The 27699-nt window shown below is 53.4% G+C and overlaps 9 protein-coding genes across 9 annotated transcripts; 6 read left to right on the top strand and 3 right to left on the bottom strand.

The window, feature by feature from the left end:
* Positions 1-3081: 3081 nt before the first annotated feature.
* On the bottom strand, positions 3082-5843 carry AYL99_00298 (hypothetical protein; the record flags this gene model as incomplete). The annotated part of the gene is made up of 4 exons (XM_018831814.1): positions 3082-4340; positions 4388-4456; positions 4509-4634; positions 4697-5843. The coding sequence occupies 4 exons, from the start codon at positions 5841-5843 to the stop codon at positions 3082-3084; spliced, it is 2601 nt and encodes an 866-aa protein (XP_018697693.1).
* Positions 5844-8358: 2515 nt separating this feature from the next.
* AYL99_00297 (hypothetical protein) lies at positions 8359-9271 on the bottom strand (the record flags this gene model as incomplete). Its single annotated transcript, XM_018831813.1, has 2 exons — positions 8359-9142; positions 9210-9271. 2 exons carry the CDS (start codon positions 9269-9271, stop codon positions 8359-8361), a joined length of 846 nt encoding a protein of 281 aa, XP_018697692.1.
* A 659-nt stretch (positions 9272-9930) lies between these two features.
* On the top strand, positions 9931-10419 carry AYL99_00296 (hypothetical protein; the record flags this gene model as incomplete). Its single annotated transcript, XM_018831812.1, has 4 exons — positions 9931-9946; positions 10017-10052; positions 10175-10290; positions 10366-10419. 4 exons carry the CDS (start codon positions 9931-9933, stop codon positions 10417-10419), a joined length of 222 nt encoding a protein of 73 aa, XP_018697691.1.
* A 3278-nt stretch (positions 10420-13697) lies between these two features.
* AYL99_00295 (hypothetical protein) lies at positions 13698-15360 on the top strand (the record flags this gene model as incomplete). The annotated part of the gene is made up of 2 exons (XM_018831811.1): positions 13698-13898; positions 13969-15360. 2 exons carry the CDS (start codon positions 13698-13700, stop codon positions 15358-15360), a joined length of 1593 nt encoding a protein of 530 aa, XP_018697690.1.
* Positions 15361-16280: 920 nt separating this feature from the next.
* AYL99_00294 (hypothetical protein) lies at positions 16281-19848 on the top strand (the record flags this gene model as incomplete). Its single annotated transcript, XM_018831810.1, has 2 exons — positions 16281-19252; positions 19344-19848. The coding sequence occupies 2 exons, from the start codon at positions 16281-16283 to the stop codon at positions 19846-19848; spliced, it is 3477 nt and encodes a 1158-aa protein (XP_018697689.1).
* A 599-nt stretch (positions 19849-20447) lies between these two features.
* Positions 20448-21111, top strand: AYL99_00293 (hypothetical protein; the record flags this gene model as incomplete). Its single annotated transcript, XM_018831809.1, has 3 exons — positions 20448-20476; positions 20532-20648; positions 20700-21111. 3 exons carry the CDS (start codon positions 20448-20450, stop codon positions 21109-21111), a joined length of 558 nt encoding a protein of 185 aa, XP_018697688.1.
* A 792-nt stretch (positions 21112-21903) lies between these two features.
* On the top strand, positions 21904-22790 carry AYL99_00292 (hypothetical protein; the record flags this gene model as incomplete). The annotated part of the gene is made up of 2 exons (XM_018831808.1): positions 21904-21932; positions 21983-22790. The coding sequence occupies 2 exons, from the start codon at positions 21904-21906 to the stop codon at positions 22788-22790; spliced, it is 837 nt and encodes a 278-aa protein (XP_018697687.1).
* A 1220-nt stretch (positions 22791-24010) lies between these two features.
* On the top strand, positions 24011-25330 carry AYL99_00291 (hypothetical protein; the record flags this gene model as incomplete). The annotated part of the gene is made up of 2 exons (XM_018831807.1): positions 24011-24111; positions 24178-25330. The coding sequence occupies 2 exons, from the start codon at positions 24011-24013 to the stop codon at positions 25328-25330; spliced, it is 1254 nt and encodes a 417-aa protein (XP_018697686.1).
* Positions 25331-26158: 828 nt separating this feature from the next.
* Positions 26159-27085, bottom strand: AYL99_00290 (hypothetical protein; the record flags this gene model as incomplete). The annotated part of the gene is made up of 1 exon (XM_018831806.1): positions 26159-27085. One exon carries the CDS (start codon positions 27083-27085, stop codon positions 26159-26161), a length of 927 nt encoding a protein of 308 aa, XP_018697685.1.
* Between the last annotated feature and the right edge of the window lie 614 nt (positions 27086-27699).

The following is a 27699-nucleotide window of genomic DNA, read 5'->3' as shown; positions in this document are numbered from 1 at the left end:
GTCTTCGTTTACACTAAATGATCGACAGGCGGGTACCGCGCGACACCATTCCCGACAACGACCCTTGCATATCCGCTCAATTAAGCGAGGGGCAGAAGAATGCTGTTACGAAATAGCCATGTGTCACTCTTCCACCAAACTTCTATGTACAGCCTCATCGCAAACCACCTCAACATGACCTCAGCTTGCTTGGGTTCCCACTCAGCCTGGAGCTGGGCTCCACCCATCCACTTACAGCTCTGGGAAGCAATCCTTCCTTTGTCAGCGTTTCCCTCTTCTTCCGCCCTTCAAGACATGATTGAGCGGGCTCCGGAGGCAGTATTGTACCGCGCGGTCCTCTCGAAGACGCTGGGGTTAACTTCTCTCAGGTCGACCGGCGATGCCGTCTGAGCCTCTCTCACAAGACCACGGCAATTTGAAGGATCTAGCGTGCAATGAGTGATAATGCGAGGAAGGGAGAAAAGCTCCCGTCCAACTGCTCGAAGCGGTAATATTCTGTCCGCGCCAGGCAAACCTCGACTTCCTTCACAAAAGGCCCGGGCCTCAAGTGTTAGTCACTGCAATGTAACTGTCGCGACGCAGTAGGTCTGTGTCGGCATCCCCAGTCCCCGACGCCGTGAGAGAGTTCTTACCCCTCCGACAAGTCAGGGGGGACGTTCAGGCCCAAACCCCCAGAAATGGGATAGTCTGGCGATCGGCCGTGTCTTTTAGTTCGTATCTACGAGTAGCACATTACTAGCTGTCGCTCTCAGGAGGGCAAAAAGGAGAAGACGGCCAAGACCCGACCGACAACGAAGGAGGTGGCGAGTTTAACGAAGTTTTTTGCCGTGCCCGATGACTTCGTGAGGGATTCGTCTACAATCACTCAGGAAGAATATGCAGAGAATGTCATTTGCTCGGCAGATCTAGAATAGAACACTTTAAAGCCCCAATGCTTTCCTCCTTTTGGGAATTATCGTCGTGTATATTAATAAGATGTAGGGGAGGTTAAACCTAGGTGGGTTGCGACGCGAATGCGATGCTATGCTAATGCTAAGGCCATGCTGTGCTGTGCTATGCGATGCGATGCGGTGCTATGCAGTAGTCAAAAACACGGGGCGGCTCGTTTAACGTACGTAGCCAGCAGGGCCTGGCGGTGAGGATTCCATAAACAGAAAATGCTGTCCTGCCTTGTAGAGGTCAGGTCCGACGAGGAAGCCGCGCCCAGAGCGGGCGTGAATCCTCCTCAAAAGTCCACTCCTCTGGCACGTTTCTGATCGGTGGCGTCTCGCTTCGAGCGCTGGCTGCATCGGAAGACAACGTGTCCACGGGAATCATGGATGGCGCGAGGGACTGAGAACATGCCTGCCGCCGTTGTCACTCTGCCTTGCTGACGAATCCAACTCTCTTCGGTAGTTCGCAGAGAGCCTCCTTTCTGCTTTCAAGGCCGGTGTGCTTGGATGCCGGACCTTAAGGTAGCATTGTTCGGGTGTCGGCTCCACGGTTCATGATGTTCTTCAAGGCATTTGCTCGTCCGAATGCTTGGTATTGGTCCAGGGCATGGGGCGCTTTGAAGGTAGGATTGGAGTGAGAATTCATGTCTCTGTTAGTCCGTCCGCTTGACTCGCAGGCGATAGGGAAGAATACAACAAGAATTGGCGTCATCCACGTGGTTTCCTCAAGAGCCCGAGTCGACTTCGGTCGCCCTTTACCGAGCCTGGTTAATGGTGCTATATCGAAGCGTGACAGGAGACGTAAGCGTTCGTGTGGGATGGCGATTCCCCATGTCTCGAGCACTTGGTCGAGACTTGGTTCCAATCACTCACAGGCAAGTCGTGCCATCACCACTGGAGACTTGCGACAAGTCAAAAGTTGTCCCCAGTGTGACAGCAGGACTGTTGGAACAAGGTACCAAATAGGAATGTAGGCAAGTCCGCTGGCGCAAGCGAGCAGTGCCGGGTTTCGACAGAGCCCAACGGTGGGAGAGGTTCTCGCATAAGCAAGATTCTCACCAACGAGGTCAATATTGCCACTGTGAACGCCACCTTCGTGCCAATTCTGTTTGGCACACCCACACCCGACCCCTATTTTGGTGACCCTGAATTTCATGCCAGTGGCTAAACGCTTCGACATTCTGCATCTGCTCCGAAATTCCGCAGCCCGCAATTACCCCGTGGGTGCTCAGTGCCTCAAGTTTATCAGGGCTTCCCTTCCTATTGGTGGTCCAAATTGGATCAACGTCCGTTCGGTATATTTGCCCCCGTAATGGGAAGCTCACCCTTTCTTCTTCAGCCTTTTGTGGGGATTTGTGGTGTATACAATGGACGCATGGTCTCTGTCCTGATATGTTTCGCGTGACGCAATCTCCGTGACCTGTCGAACCCCGATCCAGCATGTCACTTCACTCGGACGGTTTTATGTGCCAGCATCCAAATATGAGGTATGGGTCCAGTGGAGCACACGTCGACCACAGCCAAGAGGGAAGTGGAACGCATATATGAACGACCAAGGTAGGTCGAGGCTTCATCGCATTAGTAGCCTTTCGGTTCCCGACGTATCGCTTTCGTGTTTCATCGATTGAATCGCCCCCGATAGAATGTGACAACAAATAGACTACCGTGTTTGAAGATAACCCATCCAATCCAAGAACAAGGTATATGGCAGAAGATCGGTCAAGCACGACCCGCAATGTTACGTAAGGCCATGTCATGTCATGCAGTTGTAACGTCAGATGAGGTGAGGTGAGGTGAGGCAAAGACGAATGAGGCTGCTGGGCTTGTAGGCAGGTCCGCTCAGTCATGCCCTGCCTGCCGTATGCTCTGATCCCCGGACAGCAAGTTTACGAATTCGTCTCGCATAGGACAAAGAACATCCGGAGGTAGCTGATGCGGCAGAAGTTAATCAATGTGATATTGTTCCAGTCCATCGACAAGCGGCAATTGCCGAAACGGGTAAGATCCAACGAAGGAAGGCATTTGCCAAGGTCGGTGTGGCGGAAAATACCATCCAGCTCAAGAGTCGCGGAAGGCGGTGAGATCCGGGATAACATCCAGCGCGGGAGGAAGACAGAGCAATAGTGCCGATGCTGGAGTGCCGATGGCATCAGTTAAGGAATGCCCGTCTGGCGTTCCGTGCTCGCTCGCTCGAGAAAGCGTCGATTTTGACCCCAACGAACACTATTTCGAATCCTCCTCGTATCGAGTCTTGGGAGTTGGGTTGCACTCGGAGTCGCCACTGTCCGGTGCGGATGGTCCACTCCCCAAGATCTCCTTGACTGCTTTGCCTCTTCCTCTTTTTCGCCGAAGGCGCCTTGAGTCTGCTCGTCTGGATTGGGGGAACGGGTAGGGATCCGCGGCCTGCAGCTGTCTGCGAGGGCGCCGCTGCCGGTGTCTGTCGCGTTTGAGGGCGACGTTGTTGACCCCCAGCCGTGGAAGGACCAGGGTTGACTGTTGTTCCCTCACTCATGACATCTGATTCGGACTCCGATTCGCTGGGCGCAGTTGAGGGCCCGTGGAGCATGACCTGGCCCATGGAGCTTTCGAAGTCGATCTCAAAGTTTTCTCCGTCCAGTATGATGTCCGTTGCGGGCTCAAACCGGACTTTCACGCGGTCTTCGCTCAGAGGTGTGTGTCCAGGGCTGGCCGATTGTGACGTCCTCCCTCCCGATAACATCATCAGTCCCAGAGGCGCGTTCGTCGGCAGATTCATCTTGTTGGCCACAACCTGGAACAGAGACGACACGCGGGCCTTGGCCAATCCGTGGAAATCTGCCCTCATGTCTGTCAAGTCCAGTAAGGTGCTTTCACCCCCGATTTCCACGACCATTTCGTAGGAAGTGTCGTCTACAAAGGGCCTGGCGTAGTAAACCCATCCTCCAGTTGAAGACTTCTCGCCGAGAAAGTCGTCGCTGGTGTAGGACACCCCCGAAGGCTTGACGTCCTCCAGCCGCAGACAAATCTCCTGTTTTTGTCTCTCTGAATTGTAGCTGATCTCGTGGGCAATAATCTTTTGCTCCAGCCCCCTCAGATGGAAGTAGCGGCAATCTCGTAGTAATTCGGCCCGATGTGATTCGTTCCTAATATGGAGAGGATAACCTCGTAAAAGATGCAACAGCTCTGCAAAAATCTCAGCCGATCGACCTGGGACGTACGGTGGAGTTATCGAAGGTGGACGAAGAAGTCCTCGACGGTCCAAGCCAGGAAAGACCTCTCCGGGCGTCGAGAAGAAAACGGCAAATCCGAGAGAGAAGAAGTTCGGAGAATTTCCAGGTTCTGAAAAGATGTCTTTGGGGATTTGGAAATGTCGTTCTCCGATCTGGATGAAGATTTCCGACTCGAACAGCTGATCTATTAGACGAGGTACTAGGGGGAAAATCAGCATCAACCCTAGGGAATCTGCACCGACCTACAGCTGTAGAACTGAGCATCCGCAAACAGCTTCACAAAGTGGCTCCCATCCACCGGTTTGACGTAGTAGCCTTGATCAACCGTCAGCGCCAGAGTCCCTGCTCAAGCAGGAAGGGACCGAACCTTGTAAATGTCTAGCCACGTCCCGGAAAGTTGCAGGATCTCGATCGATATAGAGCGTCCTGACTCCGCCGGATTCCTCATTCTGTCGGATTTGTTCCTCGAAAAACTGGGTAAAGTAGGACGGAGCTATTTAAACCGTCAGTCTTCGCTTCGCAACCGCCCCGTTCGCTGCCTGCCCCAATTCGTACCGTCGGAAGATATAGAAGCTCCAGATAGCCTGAACAGATCTGATCCAATCTGAATGGGGAAGACCTTCTCAGGAGGGAGGATTGATGGGGGATGTCCTGAGGAAGTGCGCGTCCCTCTCTGCCGGGTCGAGGATTGGGACGAAGTCGTAGGCAGCACTGGAGGTCTCGGGGTCGAGCCGGTGGACTGGCGGGTTCTGCGGTTGCCAGCAGGTAAACCTGGGAAGGCCCTGGAGCCAGCTGGGAGGTCTGAAGAGGTAGATCCTTCATCAGGGGACGTTGGACCGACGCCTGACATCCGCTCAAAGGTGACAAAGCGATTATTTGCGACGGCAGATTCGGGTCCGGGTCCAGGTCCAGGTAACACCCTGACTTTCTTGTCGCCGGAAGATTCGGTCGGGGTCGTTGCAACAGAGCTAGACTTGCGTTTCAGAGCAGATCGAGGAAGCAAAGGCGGGATGAAAGCCGTCACCGAACCATTACCATTGGTAGTGGTGGCCACGTCGGCCGAGTTGCTCGTTGGTGGTGGCGGATTCTTCGGAGTAGTGGAAGGGGGAATTAGAAACCTCGAAAAGGAAGGGGCGTCGAACTCGTCAAAGGTGTGAATGTTTTCGTGGATCAACTCTCCAGTAGGCTCATATATTGGTTGAGGCGCGAAATCGAGAAAAGGTCCAGAAGGAGCAGCCCAGGGCTGTGAGCCAAAGCTTGGGACGCCTAGGGTATAGCTAGCGGCAGGAGGTGCATGAGTAGAGGCAGCCGCTAGGTGGTGCTGAGGGTCTGTATCATGTACAGTGACGGTAGGGTATTCTAAATCCTCTGAGAGGAAGACAGGTCGCGTGTCTGGGGAAGGATTAGCGGCGTCAGCAGGCTCGGCATCAGGGTCAGAGATAGTTGTGTAGGCACGGACACTGGGTGTGGTACGGGGGTGATTAGTAGCTTTGGGGCCTGGACCATGCCCTGAAACTGGACCGGGACCGTTGGCAATACCGGTGACGGTGGCAGCGGTGGTACTGGGAGCACCCGTACGACGACCATTGGACATGGGCGAAATCGAGATGGCTGGGGAGATCAGATTGGTGTCAGTCGTCGTCGTATCCGAGTGAGTGACATGATTGTGATCAAAGGCAAAGGTCGGATGTGGGTCCGTCATCACTCAGATTGAAATGAGCGCCTTTTCGAGTAGGCCGAACTGGAGGCTCGGGGGACGCTCAGGGAAAAAAATCAGCCCACAACTCCTACCTCTGCCGCTTGGGACCAACGCCCACTGCATGGGCTTTGGGCACCAGCAAGCCAACGACCCGGGCGTGAGGGCAGTGGCAGTGGCAGCAGTCCCTTTGAGCAACCCGACGGTCTTACCCCCGAACGTCGCCTGCACGGGGCCTTCCGGCTAAACAGAACAAGGCCTTGGTCTTGGTTGGAGGGGGTGTCCACAGCTCTAGGAGCGCCCACGAGGGGGACCATCGGCTAAGGGAGGGGGGGTGGGCGTTTGCCTCTATGTCGGGGCGGGCAGTGGGTCGGAAGGCTTTTTGTGTTTTTGGCTTTTTTCTTGCTCTGGCCTGTCCTCGTCGACTGAGCGTCGTGTGGCGGTCTCCGCAATAGGGAAGCAGGGCTCGGGGAATGACGAGATGGTCTGCAGGTTCTGGGGACCACTGGAAACCACTGGAGAAGGGCTGGCGGCAGCGATCAGGAGGCTTTGGCGGGCGTTGGTTTGTCTCTGGTGTGTGCCTGGTGTGATTCTGGCGGACTCTTTGCGGTGCTTGAAATTCGAGGAGCGCGAGATCTTGGCTGAACTGTACGATGAGTAAGCCCTGAGTCATAGGCATGATGGCAGCACTATTGGCCACGGCGGTCTGACAAGTCCCATGAGACGAGTCTTGTGACGCATGCCGATTACCAAGAGCCGGCGCCATCGAAAGTCAGTGTCGGAGATGTGAGATGTGGACGGGGGAAACAGGAAAATGGGTGATGAACAATGATGCTTATGGTGATGAGGGAGGAGCACAGACGGAGCTGAGTACGTACTAGAAATAGGGGTGGGTAGACGACACTCCGGCCTTTCCACCTAGCCGCGGCCGGGCGGGCGCTTAAGCTGCCTCCGGGGAGGGGAGTGGCTCTCTTGGACAGCTTGGGTAGCTACTCGTAGGAACGACCTGGGCAGCCCGAAGGGGGCCTGGAGCTGAGCCAGAAGCCACCAGATGCCAGCCTTAGGCTTCCTGCTACCCGTCGATGACGATTTCCGAGATTTGCTTTCCCAAGCAGCGAGCCCTGGGAAAGGCGGAGGGCGACGGATAGTCGGGACAAATGCCTACTGCCCTGCACGACGGGACACGGCAGATCTCACACTTGCGACAAAGCGAGCAAGTCAACGGCCGTCTGTCCCTTGATCTTCAGCTCCCGTCCCGCCAGGTCAATAGGCAACAGACACGGCACCCCTGGAAACCACGGGAAGGGAGCAGCAGCGTGAATCTGATGAGTCCGGTGTTGTTAGCTTGGGACCGTGGGACAAGCGAGGTAGGGCTCGCGACGGTATGGAACGCGGAGGCCCGTCTTCACTCACTTAACCGAGGGTCGGTACAGATGAATGACGTGCGTGGTGCGTGTTTGTGGGAGATCGTATGTCCAGGAGAAACATCCAAAGAAGAGCTCCCAGGTGAACGAAGTCGCTAGTCCCACAATGGCGTTTCGCGCAACAAGCTCCGGATTGGGTTGGCCAAATGAGAAACTCAGCAGTCGGAAGGAGAAGGTGGTGCCCGAACTTGACGGTCCAGAACTTTGGGGTAATTTGAAGACGAAGTATGCTTTCCGACCAAGACGAGGCTGGATGGTTCGAGGAGGAATGAATGGTGCAGGAGGCGCCCAATTAATATCACTGCCCCGAGCCAACCTCGTGCCAGCACGGGGATGGGCGTGTTGGTATATGCAGCTCTCCTTCTATTCGGCGATATAAGTAGATGGACGGAGACACACCGCGGCACTTGGATCGTAATACTCGATTGTCATGCGGGTCGGCGTGCAGACTGGCCCTGTATCTGTCCTCTTATATCTGCAGGAGATTGCACCAACATCGTATTGCCTGTCGTGTCGCAAGACCAAGGTATTTATTTGCATCACGGAAACCCAACCTCATGTCATGATCGTCAGCATCATCGGGGGCAATATCGAAGGTGGCGGCATCAGGCCCAATCCCGTCTGGCTCACGCTCGCCCTGGCAAAGAAATTCTGCCCCCAAGGATCTGAAGCGAAGGCGCTTCACCATTTTGTTGAGGACTGGTCGATCTACACCTAGAGCGCCATTGCGGCTGAGGTCAACCACCAGCCACTAATACCTCATTTGCCTATGTCACCAGGTCTAGAAATGACCGTAGAACGAGGGAGGTGAGATACTAGCACTAAGCGGGTTGAGCTGAATGAATTCATCGTTGAGGAATGGATGAGGAACACCTGCTGCTGGGGGCCAATTCGGTCCAGACTGAGCCAGCACTAGTCCTACTACTGATTTCACCCCCAAGAATTCATCACGGCTCCCCTGAGGAAAGGGGCGAGAACACGACGGGTGGTAATTCAACGATCCGCTGAGACCAGGTCGACCGAGTAGGTGAAGGGAGCCTGCTTCACGGAGGATAGCAGCTCGACACACTCTCCATGCTGCCCACACATTTGGACCCTCACAAGGTGGTCTTGAACTCGCCCTCAATTTCCACAACCTTTGCAACTGCACGTTTGTACGCATCTCTTTCATGGAGCCGCTCGACGTAGGCCCAGATCTTGGGATATTGACTCTGCGTGAATCCCGACCGGGTCTGACCAGCTTCCAGGGGGAACAAAAGCATAATGTCTGCTGCTGTGATGTCTTTCCCGCAGAGGTAGTCTCCCCCATCCGGGGATGTTGCGAGTTGTGCTTCAAGAAAGTCGTAATGGCTCTTCATATTTCGTTGGAGATATGACGATTCGATCTTGCCAGCAACACTATTTGTGATCGGCTTGATGAAGAAAGGAACCGGAGCATTCCTGATGGCTGATTTCGTGAGCGCCTGGTGCCTTCTGCGAGAGACCTGAAAATACTCACTTCCAACTATGAGCGATAGAACCATAAACGGCATGAGGCTGCCCTCAGCATAGTGCATGAACATCCTGTAGCGCAGCCAGGACTCCGTTTCCGCTCCAATTTGTCCATCTTTGCCTTCTTGGTACCTGCTGGGAACTAAAGAGGTCCCTTTGCCATAATAGTCGCAAAAGTACTCCGCAATCGCAGCGGACTCCGCCAGCACAATCGGTGTGGTCGAGCCTGGGGTTTCAATGGTGACAACAGGGGATTTACCTAGGGGGTGAACGTCCTTCAACTCGGGCGGTGCGAGTCGTTCTTTGGTCCGTTTGTAGGTTTTGAGTTCATAGGGAACTCCGAGTTCCTCGAAGAGAAACAGGATCCTATGAGCCCGGGAAACCTCAAGCCTAGCTTATGTCAGGACGGGCATTTGCACAAGCAAAGTCATCTCCGGAGAAACATCTCTCTGCTCACCAGTGAAGAATGATTTTTGGTTGTCCGGGCCCCGTAGTTTCGCCGTGCGCAGGGGAAGCCATTTCACAGCAAGGTACGATGCAGCCAGATCGCTGCCGTTCCAGCGACTGCCACGCCGAACGGGTTGCGCCAGAGTAAGCGAGGGCTCTGTCCTTGTTGGCTCGTGCCCCTGGCTAGCTACGCCAGGATGGGGCGAGGATCGCTTGGTGTCAGCAAGTGCTTATCACTTCGTCAAAGTGTGCGATGGATGGTCGTCAGAAGATATCGCCCCAGGAGGGTTGCAAGTCAAGTACCAGTTGGGTTGACGGCCGCTGAAGGATGTAGAGATATCCGATTCCTGATGTAAAAACGTGGTTGGGAATACGTATCATTACTCGGCGAGTCGGATATGCAAGTCGAATAATCGAGGTAGAGAGGCTTGACGTCAATCAGATATTCATTCCACATGCCGCTCGATCTCGATTGCTTGGCTACGGAATTCCCCCAGCGCTTCGCTGAGGGTATGTTCTCCCGTACATGGTAGATGCTCCGGAGAACCGTATGTAGCTCTATAGCAGATTGTGCATCGCCACTGCTCATGCACCAGCCACAGCTAGCCATGCCAAGAGACCAAAGCCACTTCTAGCTGACCTCAATCCATCCTCCTTGGTAACCTCTGACACCGCAAGCACCTCAACTTGACCCGCCAAAACACCATCTTACGCTCAAGCGGTGGTCAATCATGGCTGGACCAACACGTATGTACATATCTCGAGCTTACACCGAGATCGAATTGTGAATAGGAAGCTGACGTCGTTGTTCAAACAGCTCTCCGCCATGATCCCGCTCTCGAGAAATATAATCGTACGTCTCCCACCCTCGCAGTCGAGGCCAACATGCCCGCGATGGAACCTTATGATGCGACTATGGCCCTTTCAGAATGAGATGAGCTAGCCAAGGGACAAGGAGCTGATTGCAAGCTGCAGAACTGAACAAAGAGCGATGGAGATACTTCCGCTGGACGCCGCGGACGGCTTTCATTTCCTTCATGTACGCCATATTCGTACCATCGGTGGTCGGATATGCGTTTGCAAAAACAGATGTGAGTCTATCAGCATCATATCCTCGGGTTCTAGGATAACACCAAGATGACTGACTGAATCCCGGGAACGGATAGGGCAAATGGGATCTGCGCGGGAAGCTCAGAGGTGATACGATCAGCGAGTTTTAAATCTTGGAAGGAAGAGCTTGATGGCAGCCAAAGGCAAATCCACAGAAACAAGAAAAATTTGTACATATGCATCTCTGTGGCAAGAGATACGGTTCGATCAGTAGCAGCATGGATGGTCTATAAAAGCAAGAACCTGGCTCCCACGGCTAGACGCTCGGCCATTTGGGCAATGATACAAGTCTACGACATGTTCTGGACGGTTCTGTGATTCTTCTGGTTTCGAAATCGATTCTCTCCAGGTTTCCACCAGTCTTGGAAGCAGTTCAGTGCTTTACGCAGTGGTTAGCTGTCCATGACCATCCGCAACAAGGGTTTGTTCACCGACATAGCATGGCCAACCACAGATACCATCCTTTGACCTAGGCCTGATGATCTCTGAACTATCGAGGCAACTTGCCGGTACAACGGGTTCCAATTTCCGGCCCCCTGCGACATGGGAAGAACGCGTGAAGCCCTATGGCGTGGATTTCCGATTGGCACTGTGGCAACAAAGCGTACAGGCCTCGACTTTAAGGTATCCGCAGGGGTGCCTAATGGAAGTCCGAGCTTCTTCGCCGAGAGGTTATGTTTGGTAATCAATTCGAGCTAGCCATCGACTTACACCTGGGTCCTCATGAAACCGAGGTATGAGGTCTTTTGATTTGTGTCTGATGCAAAGGCGAAGGGGGAAGGTGGGCTGATTCCTACCGCCGTGCATCCACTGTGGGATCAAAGGACAGGTTAAGTAATCTCTGACTAACATTCGGATTTGGCAACGAAACTACTTTATGTGCTCGCTCGGAGCACACATCTTGTATGTCTTGACAAACAAGATATCCATTCTCCACGCTAATCGACTAGCCTGCGTGGAAGAGCAGAGGATTTCTAGCGAGATGCCGCAGAAGTGTCGAACGAGGCGTTCTTTGGTACAAGTTTTACGATGACAAATTGCCCTTCACTGGGCAGATATGTCGTCTATCTTCCAGTCTGTGGAGCCTCCATTTCCTCGGCTGTATGAACGGTCAAAGCCGGCCGAGCATGATTCGCCGTTTCGTGTGGTCGACGCAACGCGCACGCCAGAAAACGAATATGACCCCGGAATCTCAGTGTTCAGCGACGAGATACCGAAGGCTGAGACCAGGAAGAACATGCTCACCCATGCCACGTCCACGATCTAACCTGGTTCAGGGTACCTCAAACCAAGCTCTTCAAGGGGCAATGCCGTTCGCCGATCTTCTGATGAAGTTGGAGAGTGAAGGCAGTCTAATCCATATTCGCTATGGGGTGAAGGTATCTCAAGGGTGCGTAAAATCGCTCACCAGGAGAAACAGCAGGCTCACACCGTGGCTGGGCACTCGGAATGCATAAGGTTGATGAGTAGCTGCTGCATTACTGGGTGTCCTGTGACGGGAGTGGAAAACATTACTGCTAGCTTCAACGCCGCTGGTTCTTGTGCAGACTCGCATGGATGATGCAAATGAGCAGACGAAAGTGGAGTAAAGCTACGGAATGTCATTGCTGAATACGCAACTGCTGCATTGGGGCGCCACTGGGTCGAAGAAGAGAGTCCTCACTCCCGTGCACCCAGTTTTTCGAGCCGTGGCAGCTGAGATTGACTTCCTCGATACACATTACTTTGACCATGCAGTGTCCGGGTCGAAGTACTGAAAGGCGCGTGATGTCAGGGTTCGCTGATGCCCATGCAAGCGAAATCTTTGACGGATGCCACCTCGATATTATGCCGAAAAGCTTTAGTCCAGGCATGGTTACACAGTAAATCTGCTAGTGGCCAGCTTTGTGCAACCACCAGGACGATCCTGTCGCTGGACCAACAAGGGCAAGGACTCCAACGACCGGTAGATAGCTCGAGGAACGCTTCTCAATTCTCAGACTCAGACACAGGCTGATCGCCTCAGTTACGTTGAAAGGGTCTTCGAAACAGGTTGCGTGGGAACTGTTGGGACTTCCATGGAATACTTGGTTGTTAGGGTACCCGGTGGGAAAGCGTATGCGTCCTCATTTCTCTCTCTCTCCGGATTCTAAATTCAATTTCATATCTATCAGCTCTTTTAGATTTTTAACACCGCGTGCGTATAACTATTTACTTACCAAGCTGTGCAGAGAGAAAAAGCCATTGCTTGCTTGTATCTCTGAAGGTAAGACGAGGGAGTGTTCAAAAGAGGGCACAGTGATTTGATGGCCATTTAACCGGTTGCGATTCACGTCATTCAAGCGTGGTCAATGTGATGAACTTTTGAGGCTGCTTTCCAGGCTTTTAGGGCTCAGGCCCCGTTTGTTGTTTGGCCTTGCGACGTGGTCGAGGGCTCATACAGCTTCTGGTCCCTCCACATTCCAACATGCTCGATCCCTTCCTCCATCCAGCGACCCAGTCTTTCGTCAGTCACAAATCCCATCTTCTTATACATGCCCTCCACGGAGACTTGTGCATGGCACAGCACAAGACCGTCCCACTCAGGAGCTATCTCACTCCGACGCTTCCAGGCGAGATGAAGCGCGCTCTCGGCCAGCCAACGGCCTAGGCCTATCCCCCGCAGTTCGGGGTCTGTTGCGAAGCGCCCTAGCTTGAGGTATGGTTTTTCATTCGGGTCACTGAAGCCATTTGGATGGGGATCATGGGGAGGAGGGACCAGCCGTACGACCGCCGCTGCCACCCTGTTATTTAGCCTCGACGAGTCATAGACGACACAATGCCAGGACCTGAGGTCATCCTCATCTAGCTCTGACTCCAAGGAACAGTTTTGCTCCTCACAGAAGACTTTGACGCGAAGGGCCATGGCATCACGAAAAACTAACGACCCTGCAGTCGGTCGAGGATCTGCAGGGAAGCCGTCGGGCGCTACCTCTGCGCCTGGAGGAGCGGTCACCGAGATGCTGTATTTTCCGTGCAACATCGGAGAAGCTGCAGAATCAGATCTCTGCTCCATGTATATCCCCAATCTGAATGTAGGAAGCCGAATGTTGGAGGGCGTCAAACCGTCGTGTCGCCGTCCTATCGTTTGCTTGGGGCCGTCGCCAAAGCTGTTACATGCAGGAGCTGTGAGTCAAGTGATGTCGGATTGTATGATCGAGTCCCTAGATCTCTTTGTTCGTGGTCGGGTCAGATATAAGAAGGGAGAGGAGTTTGTGTGGGCATTGGAAAATGGAGCATCGTGATTGGCTTGTTGTCAGGGGCAAAATAACCTCGTGGAAACCGACTCTTCATCGACGCCCACACGCCCTAAGACTGCCTCAAAAGGCGCACAATCTATTGAACAGATCGCCCTGCGGTCACTCCTGTAATGTCTCTGTACTATGATGCAGTGACTGTCCTCACCGCTAGCTCCCATGAGGGCTCGTTGAAATCTCGAATCTACGGGAATACGCTGGCGTTGAAATCCAAGCCAGCACACATCTATGCGCTCATTTCGGAAACGGCAAAATACGACCGGTTCATCAAAGAAGTCGTCGACAATGCGGGCCTCCTGGCTCAGGAACCAAAGGTTCGACACCATCTCCCCGAATTTGTCGTGTCTTTACTGACTGACTCAGCCTTTTGGCTTCTCCTGATAGTTGACACCGCTCCTTTCCCTGCTTCTTGTCCACGACCATCTCTTCTCGAAAAATGGTCTTGCCGCGCCCTCTGCACATCCCCTGCGACAAACGATCGAAAGGAATAAAGCTAGGCTGCAAGCGGAATTTACGAAGGCCAGGCTGCGGAGAAGATGTGTTACGGTAGACGAGTTGCGAAGAAGTCTTTTGGCAGAAAGTCCGCGAGCATGCCGCTCTCAACCAAGATGGATTCGCATCAACACCTTGAAGACTAGCCTCGCGCAAGAGTTTACTACGACCTTCGAAGGCTACCGGTGTGTTGCCACTATCATGGAAGTGACGAATGCTTCTGCTACGGAAAAGGTCCTGGCCATTGATCGGCATGTTCCACATCTAATCGCTCTACCTCCCGAGGCAGACGTGACGAAAACACAAGCTTACAAGGCTGGAAAACTCATTCTGCAGGACAAGGCCTCCTGCTTCCCTGCATACATGCTCGTCGGAGAAAGGGACGATAGTTCTGATATTGGTGACTGCATCGATGCCTGTGCTGCACCCGGAAACAAGACTTCTCATCTTGCCGCGCTACTTGCTGAAAATGGGAGGTTGGGAAGCAAGGTGTTTGCTTGTGAGCGGGATTCGCATCGGTCGAAGATTTTACTATCCATGATGCAGAAGAGCGGGTCAGAGGCTGTGATTGTTCAGCCAAGTTGTGACTTTTTGACCCTCAGCCCACGAGATGCTAAGTACAAGAAAGTCACACATCTTCTGCTGGACCCGAGCTGTTCCGGCAGCGGAATCATTGGCCGCGAAGACATCCCTGCCTTAGCACTACCTGTTGATCGAAGATCTGAAAAGACATCTGCCACAACGTCTCAAAAGGCCTCAAGGAAAAGGAAAAGAGATCATGATCACAATGGGGCTATGACCAATACAAGTGATGCCGAAGAAACGAGAGAGGCGGTGCTGGACGGCACAAGATTGCTGAAATTGTCCAATTTGCAGGCCAGGATTGTTGAGCACGCTCTTTCTTTCCCTGCCGCAATCCGCGTTACTTATTCGACCTGTTCAACCCACGTGGAGGAAAACGAAGCTGTCGTGTCTCGAGTGTTACAGTCTGGGGTTGCGAAGGAAGGAAATTGGCGGCTGTTACGAAGGGAAGAACAAGCTTGTGGGATGCGTGGATGGGTGTCTCGCGGTACGGCTGTGGCACGGAACGGAGCGAGTCGTCTTTCATCCTTGAACGAAGAGGATCGTGAGGCATGCATTCGGTGCCATCCAGGAGATGACGAAGGGACGATGGGATTTTTCGTATGCTGCTTTGTCCGTTCGCCCGCGGGGACGACACAGAGTACCTCTGAGGTTATTGGTGCACAGGAAGGAGAGGATAGTTGGGAGGGGTTTGGCGACTAGGAGACTAAATCCCCCTCCACTCAGACTGCTATATGAGTTGGACAAGAAATCAAGATATCCGCAAATGCCCCAGAGCATGACTTCGGCGCCGAGACTGAGAGTATACAGTAATCTATACTTTTCCAGGGGGACAAGACCCTAATGGCACCAGCCAATCATATCTGACGCCAAGCCCGCTCTTAACCTAAACAAGCACTGAGCTGATCGACATCGCGATGCCAGGTACGCAACAACGAAGCCTCCTTCCAATCTCACATCATCCTTTTTGAATTGTACATCTTCATAACATCAAATCCACGAATACGTATGGGGCTTACAGCAATAACAGAAATGGTCCTCACACTGACGCAGTTGCGATGATGAGAGGATAGAGCTACCGACGGCCACAACCTCGTCCCAACTGTATTTGTCAGCCTGCCCGCTCGCTAAAACGCACCGTTAAGGCACCCCATAAAACGGTCGCAACGAGGGTCATCGAGCAGAACATACCTCCAGTGTTTGGCCCAGACTCGTCTACGATGTTTCATTTCAGCGCTGGCCAAACAGCCGACGAGCCTTCCGTCTTGAATGGTACTAGGCCTAGCTCAAGCCAGGTCAGGCCTGAAAAACGTCAAATCACAAGAAACCGAGCCAGCTACAGCTGCCTTACTTGTCGAAGGAGAAAAGTCAAGTGTGACAAGGTCCATCCAATATGCGGAGGCTGTCAAAAGGCCAATGTGGAGTGTTTCTATAGCCAAGATGATACGACGGCCACTTCGGCACAACCTGATCTGCCAAACGAAGCCGCCGGCCCGGTTTGGAAGAAGCGAAGGTCGAGTCCCGTGAGACAAGGCTCTTTTGGAACAACTACGGCGCCAGACGACTTCAGATCGCCTGCTGACCTCAAGGCGATAGAAGAGCAGCTGCACCGCTTGACCAAAATGTTCGATGCGCTTCGCCAGGGGACCGGAAGTGATCTGCGACTGAAAGAGCTGCTGACACCTGAGACATCAACCACAGACTCAGGATCTGATGGAAATCCACCAAGAACAAGCCTGAGTCTGGATATGTTTCAATCCACGTACCACGGACTAGCGAGGGAACCTTCTGACCTCAGCATGCCTCTCTCGGGTTTGAGATTGAGTAATGGCGAATCAAAGCCAGAAGACCCATTTTGGACCCATATCTCTGATGAGATTGATCAACTCAATCACCTGATGCGACGTCGGGATAATACCTACGCAAGCTCGATCAGCCCAGAGAACAAGCAGTGTGACCGGCCTCGAGAGTGGGTTCCTCCCGCCGATCCAGAACGTGAGCAAGAAGAAGACACCGTCGGTACAACCGATTTTCACAAAGAAGCTGGAGACAAGATCCTGGAAGCCCTCGATCCGGACAGCCATTGCCCAATATGTCAACTAATGCCATTTACAAAATCCAGTCTATTACAAGATATCCCAATCAAATGTACGCCAGCGACCGCTGTGCGGCATCTGGCGCAGAGCTTTCCTACCAGAGCACAGAGCAATGTCCTTTTCAGATGTTGGCTATCAGGAGTGTATCCAATTCTAGGCCTTCTGCTTCCCTCCGAGGTGAGCAAGAAACACGAAGAATTCTGGGACCAGGTCGAGTCGAATGGATTCTCAGAGGCAACTCTCAGAGACTTGGACTTTTTGGCCGTGCTGCATGCGATATGGTATGCAGGGTCGTTGAGCATTTCCACAAAGGGCCTTCGGCAATGGTTTCCTCACAACTCGAGAGCCAGGCTTAGCACCCGTTTCCACGATCAGGTGGTGTTTTGCCTTCTGATCAGTTGCTTCGCCCAGAATATCAGCCTGTACAAACTTGCGGCCTTGGTCCTCCTGCAAAGTATGCCAATTGCTGAAGAAGATCCGTTACAAAGCAGCCTGTACCTGTCGCTGGTGGTAAGGTTGGCATTGACCATGGGCTTACACAGAGAGCCCACTCTGTTTGGGCTATCTGTAACCGAGGAAGCCATGCGACGACGGCTCTGGTGGCAGATCATCCAGCTGGATATCTCTCATGTTGTCGCGAGCGGCTACCCTTCTCAGATCTCTGAGAAATTTTGCGACACAAGAATCAACTGCGAGGACAGGGATGCTCGAGTGTCCGAGGATGGATCCACAGGCGCTGATTCGGACAAGTCCTCGAAGAATTCGTCGCCCTACAGTGCAACGTCGAACGGAGAGAGCAACCCAAGAGCCTTTGGTACAGGCTCACTTCTGGCAAGAGGGAAGTCGATAATGGCGTGTGCAATGCGAAGCGTTGTGTCCCTTCATCTAGAAACGAAAAGACTCACGAATGGAGACATGCAAGAAATGAAAAGCATCATGACTGAAGCAGCAGTCCAAGTCAACGCGATTTTAAGGTCGATTCCCAGCAAAGGATTGCCGGAAATGGGATTCATCCCAGATATGACCAGAGAAATACAACAACGTGTGGCAGATACCGATGTGCTGATGAGCAGCCCCATCACTTCGAATGATGTTGCGTTTTACAAGACCCCTGCCAACAAGAATGATAGCTCGTGGCCATTGGCGGCCTACTATCGTCAGAAGCAAACTGCCTACAACAAATGGGCCCGAATTCATCTATCTATGCTGATCGATAAACTCCATTGTGTTTCGTATGCGCCATTCCTGAAGAATACAAAGAGTAAGCTGTGGGATATGGGCAGACAATGTGCCCTGCATAATTGCCACAGCTTCCTAAGAAAATTCATATCACTTGCAAGTGATCCGGACTTGGAACCTTTCCGTTGGGGTTGGCCCACGGCGTATGGGCCCCTCCATGCGGCTTTGATAGTTCTTGTTGATCTTTACGAAAGGCCCACTAGCGTTGAGGCACCTAGGTCGAGAGAATTAGTTGATAAGATGTTTGAGCTGGCAGCTCCCGGGGCTGGCATCGTCGGCGGTCCCGATGGTGTCACTGTTCAACGACCGCTACGGGAGGGTGGTGTTGAAGCGTGGGACATGCTGCGAGGCCTTCGATCAGCTGCCTGGCAAAGAGCAGGGCTCGATCCCACAGTGCTTTGGACAGTGGCCGATCAAGTCGAGCTTGGCATCGCGATCCCATTGACGGATGCCCAAAAGATTGCTCAAAGTCTCCGGGAAGATTCGATTTATGACACCAAACCCCTGGCTTCTGAACATCCCGTTTTATATACGGAAGATTCACAAACAGAACAACAGATCACGGAACAAGGCGTCAAATATCTCGAGCAATTGGCCCACAAAGAACTCGGTAGTGAAGGCAGTGGAACGGAAGGGCTCCTTTGCTCTCAAGCTTTGCGGAACAATTTTCCACAAACTCTTGTCAACGACTCTGGATCAAATGGCGGCCGAGTACTGGCACGGCGTGACGGTCAGCCGAAAATGCCATTCCCCCTCAGCAAACGCATGGAGAAATGCTCTGGTCACGCAGCGGCCGCCGACTCTGCGCCGGTCCACACCTTGCATCTCCATTCACATGTGCCCAGAGCGGAGGGGGAGCCTCGTGCATGTCCTACACAGACCACGCCGCCCTTGGGCGGACTTGAAGCGACGAATGGCACACAGACCGTGCCGCCAAATTCGTATGCATCGGGTCAACATAGCTGGGGGCAAATGTCCGCCAATGCTGTAACTGGCACGCAGCAGGATTTATTTAACAATCAGTCACCGAAGCAGCAAACCGTTGAGGCATCTTACGGAAACGGCTATGTGAATGGTTACAGCGGCGGACTGCCCGAGCACCATGAAGAGTCACACAAGGATCAGAGCTTCGTCTATACCGAGTTACACCGGGGTGACACGGATATGAACATGGGCTTCGACTGGGAGCGTTGGGATTCTGTGTTTGGGCAATACTCTGGATTCACGGATTTGATGGAGGATGTAACTGCATGGAGTGAGTACGTCGACGCGTGAAACCACCAGAGAGCGAAGATAAATTTTGACTTCCCGACAACGGATCTGAATTTGTATGCGACTGCCCCATCCCAGCATTCTGATATGCCAGATGGAGTCCACCGACGATCAGACTATTTACACACCTGGGGATGATTTATTCGACTATTCCAATGTGGTAACATTCGCAGCCGGCTCTGGCAACAACCGCCAATACTTTACATTTGACGGACCACGACTCTGCCGTGAGTCTACGTACTTCGAGGGCCGGCTGCATGGAGATTCGCCCGAGGCAACGACTCGACATTTTGACTTCGCAGACGTCGATCCTGCCGCCCTCGCCTGTATGCTGTACTGGTACCGTGGCTGGAGTTGTGGCTCCTGCGAGGAGGACGTCACTCATATCAATACAACATTGTCACTGGCCGAGAAGTGTCGCATTCCCCGGTTCAAAGAACACCTGGTCAAGAAGATGGAGGCACGAACAAACACTACGGACGTGGACAGGGCACAACGTGATCTTTCATCGTGGCTCTGTGGGGATGACGAAGCGAATGTTTCTGCCACCGACCTGGCCAAAGGTCAGGAAAGCCTGCCCTGATTCTCGATCTGTGCATGAGAAGAGAGCTGTTTGATATCAGTCTTCTATGCCAGCTCACAAGTTCGCCCGGCTCCTGTAGTCAACCCGGAACCCTGCCTAGCAATCGAGCATCTATGGGCGACTTCTTTGTACGGTTGGGGGCAGGGTGGGTAGAATTGACCTGTTCCCGTCGTGGGAAGTGCTGACCATGGCGGTTGTATCCCTCGGAAATCAGCTGCATACAGTCGTTTGATAGAGGCATGTTGGAATCCATGAGATCAGCCGTTGAACAGTGAATAGGGGATCAAAGCGATCCGTCCAGCAAGGACACTGATTCTGCAAAGTCCATGGAACTCGTCATCCTTGATTCACTTGCGCCAGTCTGGAAACATTCACTGTCATTGATTCATTCTTGGGACTATTGCACTCTTCTTTCAAACACACCTTCTGCTCCTCCAACCACTTTTCCCCTCGACAGTTGAATCGTCACGAAATAGCCTCGTCCTTTCTTTATGTTGTCACAGTTCCTCGTATGTTCTTGACTCTTCAGCCCGCCCTGTCCAGCGTCGCTACCGACCTACTGTCCCTCAACCGTCAAATTCTCACGATAAGGTCAACCCATGTCCACCCACAAACCCAATCCCATGGAGTAAGTCCATCCTGGACCCAAGTTTGGAATGATCCACACCTAATTCGTGTTATAGGTTCACCATGGAACCCACAGTTGCTGTGACGCCGATGGGAATGTGGTGTGACCCAAGTAAATACCATATCCACAAAATACTCATTCATCGCCACTTTGAGATTTTTGAGATCGGGCTGTGAGATCGAGACGGCGAGAGCATCTGCGTCTATGTCGGAGACCATGTCAGGAATGCAGATTTTGCATTCTTTGTGACATGGCTTTACAACAATGATATACCTGAGCAGGACATTCGGACCCATTTCGTTGGCCTTTGGCATCTAGCTTCTCAGCTAAAGTCCGAAAGCTTCGAGGGGTACATCAAAAGGAAGGGCAAAGAATGCTTGGGGGAATCTGATTACCTATTCCTCGCTCGGGATGTCAACAGGCAGCCCGATGACCTCTTCGACCCATTCGAGCCACTGCACCGATACATCTTCCAAGGCCTAGTCGACAAGATTAATACCAATGGGTGGGTGGGCTTCATTGAAAGGTCGATGGGAAAATGGGAAGAATTCATGAACCACAAGGACGACGCGATCGGAACCAAGGGAGAGTTCATTTCCACCCTCATGTCATGGCTGGACAAGGATCACGATTGAAGAGACATGCGAGCTCAGACGACTCAAAGGATTGCTGTCGATTTTGTGAAATGCGGGATACTTGTGTGCTCTTGGACTGGCAGCGCTTGACACACCAAAGATGCAAAGGGATGCGGGGCAAGAAAACACGAGCGGCAGAGCTGCAGAGCTGGCAGTTGAGAATGACGAAGAGAACACGATGAGGGCCACGACAGAGACAGCAGGGCACTGTGTATGCTGGATGGGGGTTGATCCCAACAACATAGCAGAGAGGCACATCTCAGCGAAGTCCAGAATATTGGTAGATACAATACGAAAATGCTGCTTGATTCGAGGCGAAACAGCACTTTATGGGAACCATAGACGTTGAACCCGAGCGAGACAGACGGGCATCGTCTCCCTTCTTCATAGAAAACATCTGAGGGTAGACTGAGAGGATTGTCATTGTTGCAATCGACACCCTGACACCCTGACTTCACCGTGAGATGAGCCAGTTGTCGTTGCTTCACTATCTTCCTTTTTCTCCCACATCATCCTCCGTAGGGAATCCGCCTTTCAATCTTCCTCTTAAACTTCTTTCACAATTCACCCTCTGCTGCCAGACATTAGCGCCAAGCAAGCAAGCAAGCAAGCAGCAAGCAGGTTCCTTGCAGTGCCGTCTGTTCAATCTCAATCTCAACCTGAACCTGAACCTTTGATCACCTCCATCGCGAACTCGTTCGACCACGCCCTCGCCCTCTCTTCCCTCGCGCTGCCTTTCCAGATTCATCTCAGAAGCGCCTTCAGCTCATCCAAATATCAACGCTAGAATCCATGGCGGTGTCACCGGCAATGACCTCCAGGTGAGTACGCGACAATTCCAAACCAACGAGCCAGAGCTGACTCTCACAAGCCACGCTCGATCCCCCGTCATCAAGGTGATTGCAGGCGAAGACGAGATCTTTGGCGAAGAAAGCCCGGATCTCCCTATCAATGTCTTCCACGTCAGCAAATCACTCCTGCTGGAGAACTCAAAGTACTTCGCCATCATCCTCGATTCCTCCCCCGATCGCACCACCGTCCGTCTTCCCACCAACGACTACGACGTCCTCGCCGACTGGCTTGACCTGATCTACCAAGGTGCCCTCACCAAGTCCGGCAGCAGCGAGCCCCTGACGTTTGACGACGTGCAGCGTTACTTCAAGTTTGCCGACCTCGTGGGTTCAGAAAAGCTCCGCAACACCATCATGGACTCGATGCAGGATGTTCCTATGCATCACTGGGACCTGAATTCCTTCTGGCTTCTGAACGCCAAGTATTCCTCTTCCCTCGGCGGCTTGTGCGACTATGTCTTGGAATGTCTGGCATACAAGGTCGTCGTCGGCGGCTGGGCGGAATTCACTGGGAGAGACCGGGACGACGAGGAGAGCACCTGGGCCACCTTCGTCAGCGAAGCGACCAACCTCGAGCTGTTGAACAGGTTGCTCCTGAAAGTGGATCAGCTCAATCAGGAGAAGGATCACAACCGACTTGTGGCCCCAGCGACGCGCAAGGATTGCAAGTGGCACGAGCACGCAGGTGACGACACCAAGGCGAAATGCCCGAGAAACGCTTTGCCCTCGTGGCAAGCCATGGTCACATACAAGGACGTCGTGAATGGACATGCCACCGCTTTGGGTGTGAACGGTCATGGGCAGGAGCAAGGAGGCCTATTTGCCTAGCTGTGCAGGTCGAGCCCTGGAGAAGAGGACATGGTTCGGTGCCTTCTCGAGGACACGGTAAGCAATGTGGCAGCTTCATACTGCACGGACATGATTTTGCTAGGTGTTGCGTCCCAGGGGCTTGGTCAGAGAGGGGACAATATGTAGCTGCTGGTCCTTTTCCTCCATGCAGCTGCCTGCCTGCGCTGGGAGCTACAGAGATAAAGTGGTTTTGCCTCAACATCGTCTGCTCTGGCTACGTGCGAGACACACACATTCAGAGTAAAGTTCCCAGCCTGAGACCGAGAATTTCAGTCTTATTTGCAGGGAGACCGACCGATTTGGTTGAATGACAGTGCTTTGAGCTTCCAGCTATAGTATCAATATTCGGATGGTCAACATCGTGTCTTTGTGTAGCCGAGATTTACCCGTAAATTGACCACACCGAAACTTCTCGCCTGTAAATAGTTACAGAGTCATCAAGTCCACAAAGCACACGCACAAGAGGTGACGAATGACTGCTTGATCCCGTCCATCAGTTGAAACTGCCGCTTTTGCACGTCAAGGGTCCCGGAGCAAGAGCACTGGGCGACTAGGATGATAGCTCACACTCTCCGTGTCAAACACCCGCCTGTGTGCAGGGTCGACACTGCTCATCCCACCATTACCCACCCAAAATGTGCGGTAAGCCATTCAAGGCCATTCAAAACTGGCCACCAACCAAGATGAAGGTCATGCGAGAGAAGAGAGACAAACGCCCGAGGCGCAAACAGAGGTACAGGACCCGTCCAGTTTGACGGACCAGCCCTCACAAGGCGAGAAGACGACAAAGGGAGTTGTGGACATAGACCCCTTTAGGAACCGTCCTGCCTCCGTTCAGTGCATATGCCGCTGATTCTACAGGCAAAGGTCGTCTTCTTGGTCGCCATTTGAAGCAACAAACACTTGAACTGGCGGAGATGGATGAACGTTAAGAGAGTTGGGCTGTGACAGACCAGCGACCCCTCGTCGTCACTCTCTTTCTCCATTAATACCCGCACGATGACATCGTCGTCGCCGAGCATGCAGCCAAGGCTGCAGCACACGCGACTCTAAGAGATCTGGAGCAAATTTTCTGGTATAAAACCCGGCCCTGGTCCGGTCCACGCTCTTTGTCTCCTTGACAACTCTCCATCTTCTCTCTTGGTTCTTCTCCGACCGCGCAGCCTCTTGTTCAGGTCCCAACTATCACAATATCAACCATGTCCGCCCCTGATTCTTCCGCCCGCTTGCTCCTGGCGTCTCTCAACCACGTTCCGCGGGCTGAAGTCGCGGCGTACGTCGCAGATATGTATATCGAGAGGTCAGTTGATTGCCACAGCGCGCATCCTCTGTATATCCATCCTGTCTGACGTGAGTGACGAGGCAGTGCCGACAAGGTCAGGTTCCTGGTGGGTTGGTACGGAGGGCACGCGCCCTTTCAAATATACGTTTCATCAGCGGCGCTCCGGGCGTCTTCAAACCTCTTTGCAACAGACGGAGCTCGCAGCACCAACGGGCCCGCGACTGTCTCGCCCTACAGCTTCCACTTTCACGAGGTGGATGGCCAGGCGGCCGTGGTGTTCGGGTTGTGGCTGGGCTTACACACCGCCAACTACAACGAGAGCGTCTACGACTCCTTCGACGGCGTGATCCGCTTCAAGTTCGAGCGTTCCCCGGGCCTGCTCGCCGACTGCTGGAAAATAGCGGAAGACTTCGAGTCTCAGCCGTTCAAAAACTACCTCATCACCACCATCATCGACATGGCCGATGACGACTTTGAGGTGCTCATTGGAGAAGCGGAGCGTTTCGCGCGGCGCGGCTACGACGGCACCGGCATTGTCGGCGCCTTGATCGAGAACATGGCCTTCGTGTACGTCGAACACGACCTGAACTTCACCGACATGCTCCGAGACTGGATGCGTCGCCACGACCTCATGAGTTGTGGGCCTATTCTCCTCAACGACTTTCTTTATGCGGTCGAAGAACTGGCGGGCCTCGAGTCCCGAGGCTTGCCGTACCATCCGCTCCAGCGCATCTGCGTGAAGTGGCACAAGCACCGAAACATGGAGGAGCGAATGGGGTGTCACGACTTTGACGCATACAATGACATCATCCTTGACCAGAGTGACCATGGGGATAACGGTGATGACCATCACGATGGCCATGACGAGAATGGTGATGACGATAGTGAATCTGGTGGGAGTGAGAGTGGCCCTAACGAGGAGAGAGGCGACGACGACAACGATGACACCGATGACAATGACGACGGTGGCGACAATGGTGACGGTCAAGATCAAGATCAAGAGGAGGAGGCAGGTAACGACGAACCCAACTCCGGTCCCAGCGGTGGCCACCAGAGCAAGAAAGCTCTGAAGAAGCCGAGATACTACGAAGCATGGGAGCTGGACGCACAGAAGCTACATGAAGCTCGTCGTCGCGTTCGAGAAGCCGCTGAAAAAGAGAAGAAACGAAATGCCGAGGCGGCGGGGCTTGATGATGATAATGACGGCAAGGGCAAGGGCAAGAAGAAGGAGAAGTAGAAGGAGAAGAAAGAGGAGAAAAAAGGATCGATCGACGCACGACCGCAGAAGAAGATCAATTCATGGTGATGGTGATTACAGAACGAGCCATGGAGCACTTGACATGGACATGGAACACATGATGAGAAAGAAGACAACAAGACGAAAAGAAAAGAAAAACAACATCAACATCAACTGAATTCCAACCGAATGAGACAAGAAGGATCGATGAGATGGGATAGGATGAGACGGATGGAACGGTTTGAGAATTCGGGATGGGATGGAGAATGCCACGCCATGCCATGCCATGCCATTGATTTTGTTTTGGGCTGTTCAGCCTATGTATGTAGGTTTTGCTGGACTCTTGAGAGCACAAGCCCCAGCACCCGCCTGGGAGGACACGACAGGACTCTCTCTCTCTCCCCCCCTGTCTCTTCTTTCTCTCTCCCTCTGTCTATCTGTCTGTCTGTCTAGTCCTCCTCTCCTCTCCCCAAGGAAGAGCTGGGCTGGGCTGGGCCAGACCAAGTTGCTTACATACATACAGGAGGTACGTATGTGGCTGTGGTGAGTGAGGGTGAGGGTTTATTTTCGAGCCTTGTTAGGGGCGGCGGGGGTTTGGGGGGTTCATATACATAGAATTGCTCGTGTCGTGTCGTGTCGTGCCGTGTCGTGCTCTGCTCATTGTGGATGGGTGGATGGGTGGCTGGATGGATGGATGGCGGCGAGCCTCTACTACCTCTACCACCACTACCAGTACTTACCACTTACGACGACGACGACGACAACAGACACACACATACACACACACACATAGCGTTCTTTTTCGCAGGAGAAATTCAGTTCTTTTTCTTATCTTTCTTTCTCTTGCCGCTCGGTTCCCCTCCTCCTCCACCGCCCATCATACCACCCAGACCGCCCATCCCCGCCCATCCCGTTCATCATGCTCTGCAGCGCACTCATATCGGGCATCCCACCACCGCCGCCGCCGCCGCCCGGGGGCAGCTGACCCTGGCTCTGGGCCTGGCGGAGCTCCTCCATGGCCTCCTTGAAGAAATCGTCCTTGACCCCGCCGCCGCTCACGGCCGCCGAGTGCACGGGCAGGATGGTGCCCATCTTCCAGCCGCGGGGCACCGCGATCTCGGCCTCGCGGAAGTTCTCCGGCACCGGCAGGCCCGGCAGTCGCAGCTCGAGCGGCGAGTCCTTGGTGGTCGGGTGGTCCTTGAGCCAGCGCCCGATCACGGTGTACAGGTGCGCCTTGCTCCGGATGTGGCTGCTCAGCGGCGCGTGCGACTCCGGGTCCTTGAGCAGCAGCCGCACCCGGCCCGGGTTCGCCCAGTCCTTGGGGTGCGTCTTTTCTGGCTCGAACGCCATCTGGAACACGTTCTCCCCGACCGCGAACCGCACCGCGCACAGCACCTGCCACGCCAGCGGGTTGGGGATCGCCAGCTGCGACGACACCCGTCGGCCTTGCTTCTTCGTCCGCGTGCTGTCAAAGTACACCGGGTACAGTGTCTGGAACCGCTTGATCTCGTCCCGCGATTGTTGTCTAATTTGCGGCATGGATCCCGGCCCTGATGATCCGCCGGGCGGCGGTCGGAAGAGTGTTGGGTTCGTGCCTGATGTGGATGAGGGAGGGGTCGATACAGACGCGAGGGGTGAGGACCCCGTCTGGCTCGTCGGTCGGATGATGTGGTCGTCGGAGTGAGGCAGGAAGTCAGAGGGGTCGTCGATGTCAGGGTCCGAGTCGGACAGTTCTTCCACCCGTGCGTGCGACATTGTGCGGCGAAGGAGGAGGGAAAGGTGGGATGAGGTTCTCGGTGTAGATGTTTTGTGTTTGCCTTTGCCTTTTCTCAAATCCTGCCTAACCTCCGGTGTGTAGGTCGGTATGTAGATTTATTCGTTCAGTGAGGATATGCTCAGTCCCAGGCACGAGGCAGTGGGTGTTCAGGTTCGGTCTCGGGGTGTATGTAGTTCAGGAATCGCTCTCGTCTGTGATTGCAGATGCCCAGGTGCCCTGCCCAGCTGTCCAGCAGCCTTCCGGAGAAGATATGTTTTCTGATCGTGGCGGCGTAGAATCGAAAGTGAAAGCGTCCCCCCGATTTTCTAGCAGTTTGCATCAACTTCTTTCCATCAATCAATCAATGGCTGGTCCAGATCCCAAGATCCAAGTGTTTGTTGCATGTGGGGAAATTTCCCTCCCAGAATGCGGGCTTGGCATGGTATTACATAATAAGTCACTCCACAGCCTTGCGCAAACGGATGCTCAGCCTTGTTCGGGAAGAAGACATCACGGTTGCTCCCAAGCAGGTGTATATTTATATATATATATATATACATTATACCACCCCCGAACTATGCTTTATCCCTTACCATTTACGTTCGGGAAAGGG

The sequence above is a fragment of the Fonsecaea erecta genome, assembly GCF_001651985.1.
Source record: "Fonsecaea erecta strain CBS 125763 chromosome Unknown Scaff1, whole genome shotgun sequence".
Lineage (NCBI taxonomy): Eukaryota > Fungi > Ascomycota > Eurotiomycetes > Chaetothyriales > Herpotrichiellaceae > Fonsecaea > Fonsecaea erecta.
The sequence above is the reverse complement of the archived record's forward strand: the minus strand, read 5'-3'. Positions and strand labels throughout refer to the sequence as shown.